The sequence below is a fragment of the Mobula birostris genome, chromosome 27 (assembly GCF_030028105.1).
Source record: "Mobula birostris isolate sMobBir1 chromosome 27, sMobBir1.hap1, whole genome shotgun sequence".
Classification (NCBI taxonomy): Eukaryota; Metazoa; Chordata; class Chondrichthyes; order Myliobatiformes; family Myliobatidae; genus Mobula; species Mobula birostris.
The window spans coordinates 32,538,826-32,551,863 of NC_092396.1; the positions used below are offsets into that span (position 1 = coordinate 32,538,826).

General features: G+C 42.9%; 1 protein-coding gene across 5 annotated transcripts in view; it reads left to right on the forward strand.

The window, feature by feature from the left end:
- LOC140188698 (endothelin-converting enzyme 1-like) overlaps window positions 1-13,038 on the forward strand; it is a 214,600-nt gene that overhangs the window by 170,440 nt on the left and 31,122 nt on the right. For all 5 annotated transcript variants that reach the window (XM_072245232.1, XM_072245231.1, XM_072245230.1 and 2 more), the window contains 2 exons: window positions 5,282-5,392; window positions 10,494-10,592. In XM_072245232.1, the coding sequence (XP_072101333.1) occupies window positions 5,282-5,392; window positions 10,494-10,592 (210 nt within the window). The remainder of the gene's footprint in view (window positions 1-5,281; window positions 5,393-10,493; window positions 10,593-13,038) is intronic.

Genomic DNA, 13,038 nt, shown 5'->3' on the forward strand with positions numbered 1-13,038 from the left:
TAAATATGGATTGTGAGTAACTTTCAGTCCAGAGTTTAGTTCTGGTTTAGCTCCACCAAGCTATTTGTCCTCAAGCACAAATCTATGTCATTTTGAACTTCATTTTGAGGTCATGTTTCTCAAAAGCAGATACTGAAGTGAAACGAAATTGGATAACTTACTGAAATATAATATCCATCACATCCCTATGTTAAACTGAGCTTGTGCAATTGAATGTAAAATTGAATGTATGTTTATTTTACTTAATAGATGCAAGATGTATGGGATATTTTCCCATTTTTTTCATAAACATTACCTAATAAAGAGTAAGTGCAAAACAAATTAGCCATCTCTCAACAGTGACTGTTGTAAAGCTACATCGAAGTAAAAGAGCTTTAGCATCAGGACAGTGTAACCAACCTGTTTCAGACAACTGCTTGACTGACCTTCTTATGGAAGGTACTAATATGGTGGACGACTGCTTGGTCAGCTTTCTCTGGCAGATTTAAGGATAGATTTAACTGCTCCAAGCAGTGTAGATTGGCTGTGCGATATCTGCGATCTCAGGCTGGCTGAGAAACCATCAGATCCTGGCTCTGTTTTCCAATGGGCTCTGAAAATAAACTGGACTGGTCAAAGAACACTGAGGCTGTCTACAAGGGTCAGAGCCGTCTCTATTTCCTGAGGAGACTGAGGTCCATTAACATCTGCCGGACGATGCTGAGGATGTTCTATGAGTCTGTGGTGGCTAGTGCTATCATGTTTGCTGTTGTGTGCTGGGGAAACAGGCTGAGGGTAGCAGACACCAACAGAATCAACAAACTCATCTGTAAGGCCAGTGATGTTGTGGGGATGGAACTGGACTCTCTCACGGTGGTGTCTGAAAAGAGGATGCTGTCTAAGTTGCATGCCATCTTGGTCAATGTCTCCCATCCACTACATAATGTACTGGTTGGGCACAGGAGTACATTCAGCCAGAGATTCATTCCACCGAGATGCAGCAGTGAGTGTCATAGTAAGTCATTCCTGCCTGTGGCCGTCAAACTTTACAACTCCTCCCCTGGAGGGTCAGCCACCCTGAGCCAATAGGCTGGTCCTGGACTTATTTCATAATTTACTGGCATAATTTACATATTACTATTTAACTATTTATGGTTCTATTACTATTTACTATTTATGGTGCAACTGTAACAAAAACCAATTTCCCCCAGGATAAATAAATATGACTATGACTATGACTATGGAGCTTTAACAATAACTTGTTGTTCATGTATGTTGAATTAAAGGATTCAGGAACTGGGCATCACTGGCATGTCTGGTATTTATTGCTCATACCCAAGTGCCCTTGAGAAAGTGGCGATGAGCCCACGTAAACCTTGAGATGAACTGATTGATGTCCTTAGACTCTAGGACAATTCCTAATGCCTAAAGCAGAGAAAGTGTTCCAGATGTCACTGATGGCCTATTTAATTTTAATCTATGCAGGGAACAAACAGAGCATTGCCAGTTCATTTTAGCTCTTGGGTCTGTCTTGTGTTCCTAAGCAATTCTCCTTCAAAGTCAAAGTTCATTTATTATCAAAGTATGTATGCAGTACACAAACCTGAACCCTGAAAATATTACTATACTTCATAACACTATAATTTGTAATATCACTAATCAAGAATGTTCAGATGCTAAAAATCTGACTAAAAGCAGAAAATGTTGGAAAGACTGGTGCATCTGTGGAAGGTGCACCAGTTAATATTTTAGTTCTGGGAACCTTCCATGGAACTGGGAGAGAGATAAGCAAGTACAGTAGATTGGGAGACCACTTCATCGAATACCTTCGCTCCATCTGCACTTCATCAAATACCTTCGCTCCATCTGCCACAAAAAGCAGGATTTCCCGGTGGCCACCCATTTCAATTCTACTTCCCATTCCCATTCTGACATATCAGTCCATGTCTACGCTTCTGCCGCGATGAGGCCACACTCAGGTTGGAGGAGCAAACTCTTATATTCTGTTCCAACCTGATGGCATGAGCATCGATTTCTCAAACTTCCAGTAATTGCACCCCTCTCTCCTTCACCATTTCCCATTCCGATTTCCCACTCTCACTTTATCTCCTTACCTGCCAATCACTTCCCCCTGGTGCTCCTCTACCTTCCCTTTCTTCCATGGCGTTCTGCCCTCTCCTATCAGATTCCCCCTTCTCCAGCCCTTTATTTCTTTCAGTAATCAACTTTCCTGCTCTTTACTTCACAACCTCCCCCTCTTCCTGTTTCACCTACCACCTTCCACCTTGTAGTTCTTCCTCCTTTCCCCCTACTTTCTTATTCTGACTTTTTCCCTTTCTTTCCAGTCCTGATGAAGGGTCTCGGCCCAAAACGTCAAATGTTTACTCTTTTCTCTAGAAGCTGCCTGGCCTGCTGAGTTCCTCCAGCATTTTGTGTGTGTTGCTAAGCAAGTCTGATGCAACATCCGTCTTTTAACCTTTTCCCTTCCCACTCTCCAGGGTAGTCTGTCCTGATGATCTAGTGATACACTTCCCCTCCTTCCCATCTTGTGTACAGCACTCAGTGTTTACAATGTGACCTCCATTACACTGGAGAAACCAAACACAGACAGAGTGTTTGCTTTGCAGAGGACCTGCACTCAGTCTGCAGGAGTGACCCTAAACTTCCAGTCTTCTGTCACTTTAATTCACCATCCCTCTCCTACACTCAGACCTTTAGTCTGTGGCCTCTTGTGCTGTTACACCACAGCCCAGAAGAAGATTAAGGACCAATACCTGTCTGACACATTGCAATTATTACCAAATTCTGCAACTTCACATATATTTTCTTTATGTCTGTCTCAGAGCTGGCCATTTCTCTCTGTCATTATTTTGGATCAGTTTTTCTTTCTTTATTTGTACAGACTTGCCTGCTGGGCACATTACACAAAACAGTATCATGTCCCACTCGACCCTTTTGGGCTCTCCATATCAGAGATATTCTCACTAACCCCATCCATTCCTCACCTCACCAAACTTTGCATGTTTTTCTCTTTCGCAGTTCCTGAAGTTTGCTGACAGAAGTTATTATTATGTGTAATTCGTGAGATCAAGTTGTGAAATCATTATATTTTCACTTCTGGCCATTTTTGGCATCTCCAAGCCTAAATGTTTGAAACAGTACTGAGCAAAACAATTTGAATTATCTCAGTGTTTATTAATTGCCAACTGCCAGTGACTAAAGGCCACTTGATCCAACAGATGGCAATGCTTAGGCTCCGCATGTTTCCATACAGCTCCCTTCAGCTAATCCCAAAGCCCACTTATCAATTCTTTTCCCTTGTGGCTTTATTGAGCTTCTAATCAAATACATCTACCATCTTCACCTCAGTTCTGTAAGGGAGCAAGGTCCAGCTTCACTGTTTGTCCTCGGCTTTTTATTTCAACCCAATTTCAACAGGCTCACCCTCTATTAAAGTAAGGAGCCTCAGCCAAGACAGAGGTTTTCGAGAGGGAGTGACAACCCCACATCGCTGATATATTTAACTTATGCAAAGTAGATTAAAAGCTTCACTGGGTATGCTGGCCAAAAAGTCATTTACAGCATCTGGTGTGCCCACACACAGATACACAGTGGTGTTCTGCATTGTGCACACGCTTCCAGTCTTTAGCCAGACAATTAGAAGCAGAGCTTCACAGTCAAGCAGCAGAATGGAGGAACTGTTTCAGCAGCTCTGGGGAGTGATGTCCAGTGCTTGGATTCTGCCAGTAGTCAGTTTCTTTTACGTTATCTGCTTACATTTTATACCTCATCCCCTCACACCCTTGCCACGAGTCTCCTTCAGGCTTCCACCGTCACCCAACTAATCACAACCCAGTTTTCAGTTTACACTTTTCTTTTCTTGGCTGAACCTCACTCCATTCCAGGCTGCTCTCTGCCATTCTGCATTACCATCATTATGCAGTAACCTCTAGGTACTGCACTGACTCCATTAGCAGAACACAGACCTTATTAAATGTACATAGTGTATTTCCTTGGGCCTGCTTTGTTGCACTGTGGGAGTCCATGCCCAGAGTTCTGCCTCACCTTCACTATTAACTGAGTGAAGTGTACAACAGTTTCTGAGCTTCTGTCTTTTCAGTCAATGTTCAAGTTTTGGGGATGACCACTCAAGACCAGCAAGACATTGCCTTCAGGAGATTCCATCAGATGTGAACTCTGTGAGAAAAAACTATTTATTCCTTAATTTAACTCTTCAAAATGAAGAGCACATTCAAACCTTGTGGGATTTTCTAGTGAGTCAACAGATATAGAGTTAATGCTTGGTTACATTATTTGATTGAAAACTACATGTGGTTAATGCTCGTTGAAGCAGCCAGACCTTGCATCAAGTGGATTCTTCATTGTTTAGCCTTATCTAATTGCCTTGTTTACAATAATCAAATTACCTTGCCTAGTATCCCAGTTCTGGGTATGTCTATGCACCACTCCCCTTCTCCTGGCACTCCTTCTCTGCCATCTGTCCCACATCCCTCCACCCTTTCCATTCCCAACATCATTCACTCCTGCCAGATTTAAAAACTTGCTCTCCGCACCACATTGACAAATACAATACTGTCAAAGGTCTTAAGGTGCCCTAGCTATATATATGTGCTGAAGATTTTTTTCATAGTACTCTGTGTCCCACAGAGGCATCTGGTTTACATTACAAGCTGGAAATCTATAATAAAATCAGAAATCACTAGAAATACCCAGCAGGTGAGATAAGAAAATCAGTCCCACTTCACCAGTTAAACTGCTGATATATGCAACAAGTAATGATGCTATTAGCAAAGTTCTGAAACAAGATGGTAATGAAAACGGAAATCTAACTGAGTTGACTGGTGGCATTTATCTGAGTTGTAGGAGTGAATATAGTTGTTTTGAGAGTTTTTCTCGCTATGGATCCTGGTCAAAGAACTAGTCTATCACTTTCTGCACATCGCAATCCAATCTTCCACAGGTTTAACCCATCACTGATTTAACAGATGTACTTACCTTTTCAAAATATATGATGTCAATTCTGTCACAATTCCTCACTGGTTTTATACATGAATGAAATAAAAGTTTTCATCATCTTTCTAGGAGGGTGTGGTGTATTAACTATGGACCACTGCTGCTCCTGATGTCAAAGAACAGGAGTAGTAGTAGTCATGCCAGTGTGGTCACTGGAAGTTCAATCCTGTGAAGGAAAGAGGTTTAACCATTGTATGTGCTATCAAGCAGTTATACCTGGTTAAGTCTCATTTGCTCTAAACTTTGTCCTTTCCCCTCTTCCTTTCAGACATGTAACACTCGATGGAAGAAGTGCATTAGTGACACTGATGAAATGCTTGGGTTTTCCCTTGGAGCTTTGTTCATTAAAGAGACATTTGCTAAAGACAGCAAACAGATTGTAAGTGAAGGTCCATCATTCTGCTCTCTCTGTTTGTGAATAACTTGAGATGTATACTTGTAATTTAAACCACTTTATAAAACCATGCACCACAGTGGTGTTCAGGCATTCCAGCTTTGACTGGCACAGTCAGTGAAAATGCACTGGATTCTTATCATTGCACACCAGACACAGTTCAAGCCTGCTCTCTGGTGATTAGTCTGATCGATCCTTTGTTCAATTATTTGGGAGTTTGGGACAAGGAGCTGGCCATGCATTAGGACGGGGATATGCATTGATGAGTTGAAGAAAAGAAATGGTATTCTTCCTGCAGCACTCACTCTTGATCTAGGGAATGAACTTGGTCATTGGGTGCGAGGTGCTATGTGTTGCTATACTTGTTTGTGCCCATACCCTACTACCGCACTATTGCTGTCTGCCACGACCTATTCCTGTTCACTTTGAGGTTAAAAATTGATCAGATTCACAGTATATTAATATAAAAAGAGATAAAATATGTACCAATATAGTCCACATTCTGGAAGATTGGGTGACTGGCAGGAGGCAAAGAATGGGAATAAAGGGTAACTGGCGGTGACTAGTGACATTTCGCAGGGGTCAGTATTGGGACCAGTTCTTTTCACATTATATGTCGATGATTTGGATGACGTAACTGATGGCTTTGTGGCCAGGTCTGAGGACTAAGCAAAGACAGGTGGAGGGACAGGAAGTGTTGAGGAAGCAGGGAGTCTGCAGAAGGATTTAGACAGATTGGGAGAATGGGCAAAGAAGTGGCCGATCAAATTAAATTAAATTCAAGTTTAACTATCATTCAACCATACATGAATGCAGCCAAACAAAACAGCATTCCTCTGAGGCCAAGATGCAAAACATACACAGCACATTCAAAATCACAAGCACACACATAGTCATGCAAAAAAAAAAAACATATATATAGTCCAAATCTCTGAGCGACATGTCCTGCAAATTGATGGTGCAGTTCCCGGGCAGAGTGCAGATGCAATCCACTGTCATTTCACTGACTGAACACTGGAGGGCAGCACCGACAAAAGAGGCCAGTCCCCAATCAGAATATAATACAGAAAAAGATATGGTCATGCACTTTGAGAGAAGGAATAAATGTGTAGACTGTTTTCTAAATGGGGAGAAAATTCAGAAATCAGGGGCGCAAAGGGACTTGGGAGTCCTTGTGCAGGATTCCCTAAAAGTTAAACTGCAGGTTGAGTCTATGGTAAGGAAGTCAAATTCAATAACCATATAACAATTACAGCACGGAAACAGGCCATCTCGGCCTTTCTAGTCCGTGCCGAACTCTTACTCTCCGACCTGCGCTCAGCCCATAACCCTCCATTCCTTTCCTGTCCATATAGTTGTCCAATTTAACTTTAAACGACAACATCGAACCTGCCTCAACCACTTCTGCTGGAAGCTCGTTCCACACAGCCACCACTTTCTGAGTAAAGAAGCTCCCCCTCATGTTACCCCTAAACTTCTGCCCTTTAACTCTCAACTCATGTCCTCTTGTTTGAATCTCCCCCACCCTCAATGGAAAAAGCCTATCCACGTCAACTCTATCTAACCCCCTCATAATTTTAAACACCTCTATCAAGTCCCCCCTCAACCTTCTATGTTTCAAAGAATAAGGTCCCAACTTGTTCAACCTTTCTCTGTAACTTAGGTGATGAAACCCAGGTAACATTCTCTCTGCACTCTCTCTATTTTGTTGACATCTTTCCTATAATTCGGTGACCAAAACTATATGCAAAACCAATGATAGCATTCATTTCAAGAGGACTAGAATATAAGAGCAAGAGTATAATGCTGAGATTTTATGGCATTGGTCAGACAACACTTGGAGCATTGTGGGCAGTTTTGGACCCTTATTTAAGAAAAGATGTGCTAGCATTGGAGAGGATCCAGAGGAGATTCGTGGGATTGATTCCAGGAATGAATGGGTTAATGTTCATGAGAAACGTTTGATGCTTCTAGACTTGTACTCACTGGAGTTTAGAAGAATGAGGGGGCACCTCAGTGAACTATTTCAAATATTGAAAGGCCTAAATAGACTTGGAGAAGATATTTTCTATAATGGGTGAGTTTAGGACCAGAGGGCACAGCCTCAGAACAGAGGGATGTCCATTTAGAACAGAAATTAGGAGAAATTTTTTTAGCCAGAGGGTGGTGAATCTGTGAAATTCAATGTCACGGACGGCTTTGGAGTCCAAATCATTGAGTATTTTTAAAGCGGAGGTTGATAGGTTCTTGAGTAGTCAGGGCATCAAAGGTGAGAGGGAGGAAGCGTGAGAATGTGGTTGAGAGGGAAAATAAATCAGCCATGTTGGAGAAAAATCAATGGGTCGAGCGGACTAATCCTGTTCCTATATCTTGTGGTCTTATAATCTCATGTGTAGCTGTGTATAGAATGAAACATCAAGTATCATGATATTCTACGGTGCAACTTGTTCCCAGTGTTGCGAAGGAGGGGCCAGGCCATGTTGCCCCAGAGCATTCCTGGGGCACTTGTCCCTCATGGAGCACTTTATCCAGAAGAGCACTTTGATCACAATTTATTTCGGCGGTGGTCTGCACCAAATGTCATCAGAGCTGTGCAGGAGAAAGAGACAGCGGAAGCTGTCGAGTGATCTCCCAAGCAAAAATGTCAATGTCATTTAGAAAAAAGCATTCCATCAGCAGATTGTTCTGACTGGTGGAGAGCAGGGCCCTTCATGGACAGTCAGACTATCAGTGGCATCACATGTTGCCCTCAGGATGGCTGCACTAGAAGTGGGAGCATTGTCCATATCCTCCTAGAATATGATTTTGCCAGGAAGATATTTGAAGAGACACAGAGGTAATTGTTGTGCTCTGTCCTGAATACCTCTGCAATACAGGACTCTGTGTTGTGTGACTGTACCCAGGGACATACCAAAACAAACATTGAATGTTGACCAATATCTGTCACCTTGATGCAGATGCCCCCCCCCCGCCCCAATCTAACCAAAACTCTCCAGTTTACAGAACAAGAGGTTCTCCCATTGTATTAAATCAGAACACTCCAGGGTGCAAACACTTGGTGCAGACACTCAGTGCCCCACCTGGAGGGACCACAGTGTAACACCCTCCTGCCAAGCACACTGTTGGCTAGAATCTGTTAAACCCTCATGACCTGCTTTCTCAATGGTTATATATAAATAATAACTGACATCCTACAGATGTTAAGTAATTAGAATAACATAACGAAAGTTGACTTCAATGTTCCATATTATGCACATTACAAATTTTTAAGAATGAAGTTTATTTTGGGAAAAAATATTCACATCCATCTTCAGCAACTGTTCCAACACCCCTCAGTCAGCACACAGAAACCCAAGCCTAATCTTTTGTAAATGTTCTCAGTTAATTAAGTATCCTGTGAAGTTTAAATATAATCTCTGGAGCTCAAAGATTCAAACGTTGAGGAGTTTAAGCAGTTGCAATTGTAAGAGGGGGTCATTGAAAGATAACATTTACATTTATAAGTAATACACACAAAATGTTGAAGGAACTCAGCAGGTCAGGCAGCAAATATAGAGACCCATAAAGAGTTGATGTTTCAGGCCAAGACAGACCATTACATGCAGAGGGTGTCTTTCCCAAGCTTAGGATGACTCAAAGCGGGAAGTGTACTTGGAGTTGAATAACCTCGGCTGATGTTGAATAAATCTCGGCTGATTTGTACACAGTACAGAGACAAGGATGAGATAACATGTATTAGTGATGCATCTTTGACAGAAAAATTCTGGCCACAGTATCAGGGATGACCAGAATCAGGTTTAGAATCACTGGCAAATGTCATGAAACTTGTTGCTATGTAACAACAGTGTATTGCAATATATAATAATAATAACTGTAAGTTACAGTAAATATACATATAGTATGTTAAATTAATTAAATAGTGCAAAAAGAGATATCTGATGGCAGAGGGGAAGAAGCTGCTCCTAAATTGCTGAGTGTGTGCTTTCAGGCTCCTGTGCCTCCTACCTGATGGTAGCCTCCACAGTACATCTGTAGAAATTTACCAGTGTCTTGGGGGACATAGCAAATCTCCTCAAACTCCTAAGGAAATATAGACGGTGTTGTGCTTTCTTTGTAACTGTATTAATATGTTGAGCCCAGGATAGATCCTCAGAGATGCTGATATCCAGGAATTTGAAACTGCTGCCCTTTCCACTTCTGACCCCTGGACGAGGACTGGTGTGTGTTCCCTCGTCCTACCCTTTCTGAAGTTCACAATCAATTCTTTGTCTTATTGATGTTGAGTGCAAGGTTGTTGCTGTGACAACACACAACAAGCTGATCTGTCTTGCTCCTGTACAACTTCTCATTGCCATCTGAAATTCTGCCAACAATAGTTGTGTCGTCAGCAAATTTATAGACGACATTTGAACTGTGCCTATCCACACAGTCATGGCTGTAGAGAGAGTAGAGCAGTGAGCCAAGCACACGTTCTTGAGGTGCACCAGTGTTGATTATCAGTGAGGTGGAGACGTCAGTGAGATGAACAATATGTGGCATTCCAATAGCTTTTAAAGGGAATAGATTAAGAATTTGAAGAGAGAAATGTCAAAGGATAGAGCCGAAGAGTTTGGAGCAGACTGCTGTTCTTGGAAACTGCTCAGATGGAGGAATGATGGCACAAATTGCATTTCCTCACTGGGATCAGCAAGCATGCCACAAACTGATGACTGCAGGCAGATGTTGTAAATCTGTGCAGTGTGAAATCACATCACATAACCGACTGAATTATGGGGGCACAGGAACAGAGGGATAAGTAAATTTCAAAATAGAGCCTGAGAGGGTGGCTCCTTCAGTCTGTAGATCATTACCTATTCTGACCGCAGGGCTCACAGCTTTGCCACAGTCATTAGTGACCTCCCTTCTTGTGCTTACAGGGTGAGTCCTGTGGCCTGTAAGTGAGTGATTGATGATCAGCATGCACTCACTGAGCCAAAAACTTGTTCCATGCTGTGTGACTCTATGACAGTCGACTTAAATTCGACCCTTTCATTAACACACACCATGTGTCTCTTGTACTGGACTAAACTCTGACACCGTTCCGCAGGCTGAAGAGATGATTTCCGAAATTAAAGCGGCTTTCGAAGAGAACATGAAGAAGGTCACGTGGATGGACGAAGAGACCAAAGCAGCAGCAAAAGAGAAGGTAAAGTGAAAACAATTCAACCAGAGAATAGGGTGAGGAGCAGTAGATCTGGGTGTGCCAAGTTGTGAATAGTTCCCACAAGCCGGGTCAGAGCAGGGCTGCTCACAGTTAAAAAAAAAAATACTTCAGGTTCTGGAAACGGCTGGCAGGTCAGGCAACACAGGTGGAGAGGGAAACAAAATCCTGGTTGTAGGTCAATGATTATTTATCCAATTTCCATTCACGTGGGCCCTTCCTGCAGGAATGATTGCTCAGTGGTGACTGAACGAGGTTGTTTCTTGATGTTCTACTCACCTACAGCACACTACTACCATTGGGTTAGAGGTACAAAAACCTTAGGTCCCACACCAGCTGGTTCATGAACAGTTATTACCCTTCAATCATCAGTCCCCTGAACTAGTGTGGATAACTTCATTCACCGCTACTCTGAATTGATTCCATGGCCTTCAGGCACAATTTCAAGGACTCTTTACAGTTCATTTAATATCAGTGAATGTATACAGTGGAAACATGGAAAACCAACAGCACAATACAGGCCCTTCATCCCATATGCTGTTACGAACATGTACTTACTTTAGAAATTATCTAGGGTTACCCATAGTCCTTTATTTTTCTAAGCTCCATGTACCTATCCAGGAGTCTCTTAAAAGACCCTATTGTATCCGCCTCCACCATCGCCGCCGGCAGCCCATTCCACGCATTCACCACTCACTGCGTAAAAAACATACCCCTGACATCTCCTCTGTACTACTTCCAAGCACCTTAAAACTGTGCCGTCTCGTGTTAGCCATTTCAGCCCTGGGGAAAAGCCTCTGACTATCCACACGATCAATGCCTCCCATCATTTTACACACCTCTACCAGGTCACCTCTCATCCTCCGTTGCTCCAAGGAGAAAAAGCCAAGTTCACTCAACCTATTCTCATAAGGCATGCTCCCCAATCCAGGCAACATCCTTGTAAATCTCCTCTGCACCCTTTCTATAGCTTCCACATCCTTCCTGTCGTGAGGTGACCAGAACTGAGCACAGTACTCTAAGCGGGGTCTGACCAGGGTCCTATATAGCTGTAACATTACCTCTCAACTCCTAAACTCAATCCCACGATTGATGAAGGGCAATACACCATATGCCTTCTTAATCACAGGGCCAACCTCCGCAGCAGCTTTGAGTGTCCTATGGACCCAGACCCCAAGATCCCTCTGATCCTCCACGCTGCCAAGTATCTTACCATTAATACTATATTCTGCCATCATATTTGGCCTACCAGTGAACAGTCTGAAATTGATAGTCTTCACAGACATCCACAAAACAAGAAACCACATGTAATGAATGAGAGACACGTTGATGCCCCGAAGCCCCCCCTTTGCAGAAGCAACAGCAAAAGGATCGACCCCCCTACGCATGCCAGCAGAAGCACTGAACCCCCACCCCCCCACCATACAAGCAAATGCAAAAGCATCGACCCGACCGACTCATGCCAGCAGAAGAACTGATCTCCCTGACCTACAAGCAACAGCGAAAGCCTCCCGAAGAGATCTTGATCCATCAAGACTATAATCCTTAACTCAGCACTTCAGTATCCCAACAGGCTGTCTTTCTCCAGTGAGGGAGATAGAGGTTGCTCTTGCTACAATGAGAGCGGAGACCAGCACAGTTCCCAGTATTGTTTTTATTTGCAGTTCGTCTTCTTTTGCACATTGGTGTTTGTCAGCCTATGTCTGTTTATATGTAATTTTTCATAAAGTTCTATTGTATTTCTTTTTTCCCTATAAATAACCTGCTGGGAAATGAATCTCAGGATAGTGTATGGTAATCTAACCCTAGGTTCGGCTAGCGGCGTAATCTAGGGGAAGACAGCCCCTGGCCCGGCCAAACTTAAGAAATCTCGTTTGTGTGGACACTGTGTGATGTGTCTTCTGTTACAAATCAGTACAACAAAGTAATAAGCAGTACACAATATGCAATTAAACGATTGAGTTTTATAATTCGTAATTTGATTATATGGTAAATAATAAAGAAAACAAAAGAAAAAGGGACCATTTTAATGAAACAGTCTAATGCACAACGTTGGAGCTCACTGTTTTCCCGTCTGTTAGTTCTCCATCGATTTCCCCTCGGGTGTTGACTCCCAACCCCATTCCAAATCCACATTGGTCCACATTTTCCAGGACATTATGTGGACCTTTATAGACAGGGTTATGGCCAATACTGTGTTGGCATGTGGCCAAGTGGTTAAGCCGTCGGTCTAGTGATCTGAAGGTCGCTAGTTCGAGCCTCAGCTGAGGTAACATGTTGTGTCCTTGAGCAAGGCACTTAACCACACATTGCTCTGCGACGACACCACTGCCAAGCTGTATCGGCCCTAGTGCCCTTCCCTTGGACAACATCGGTGGTGTGGAGAGGGGAAACTTGCAGCATGGGAAACTGCTGGTCTTCCATACAACCT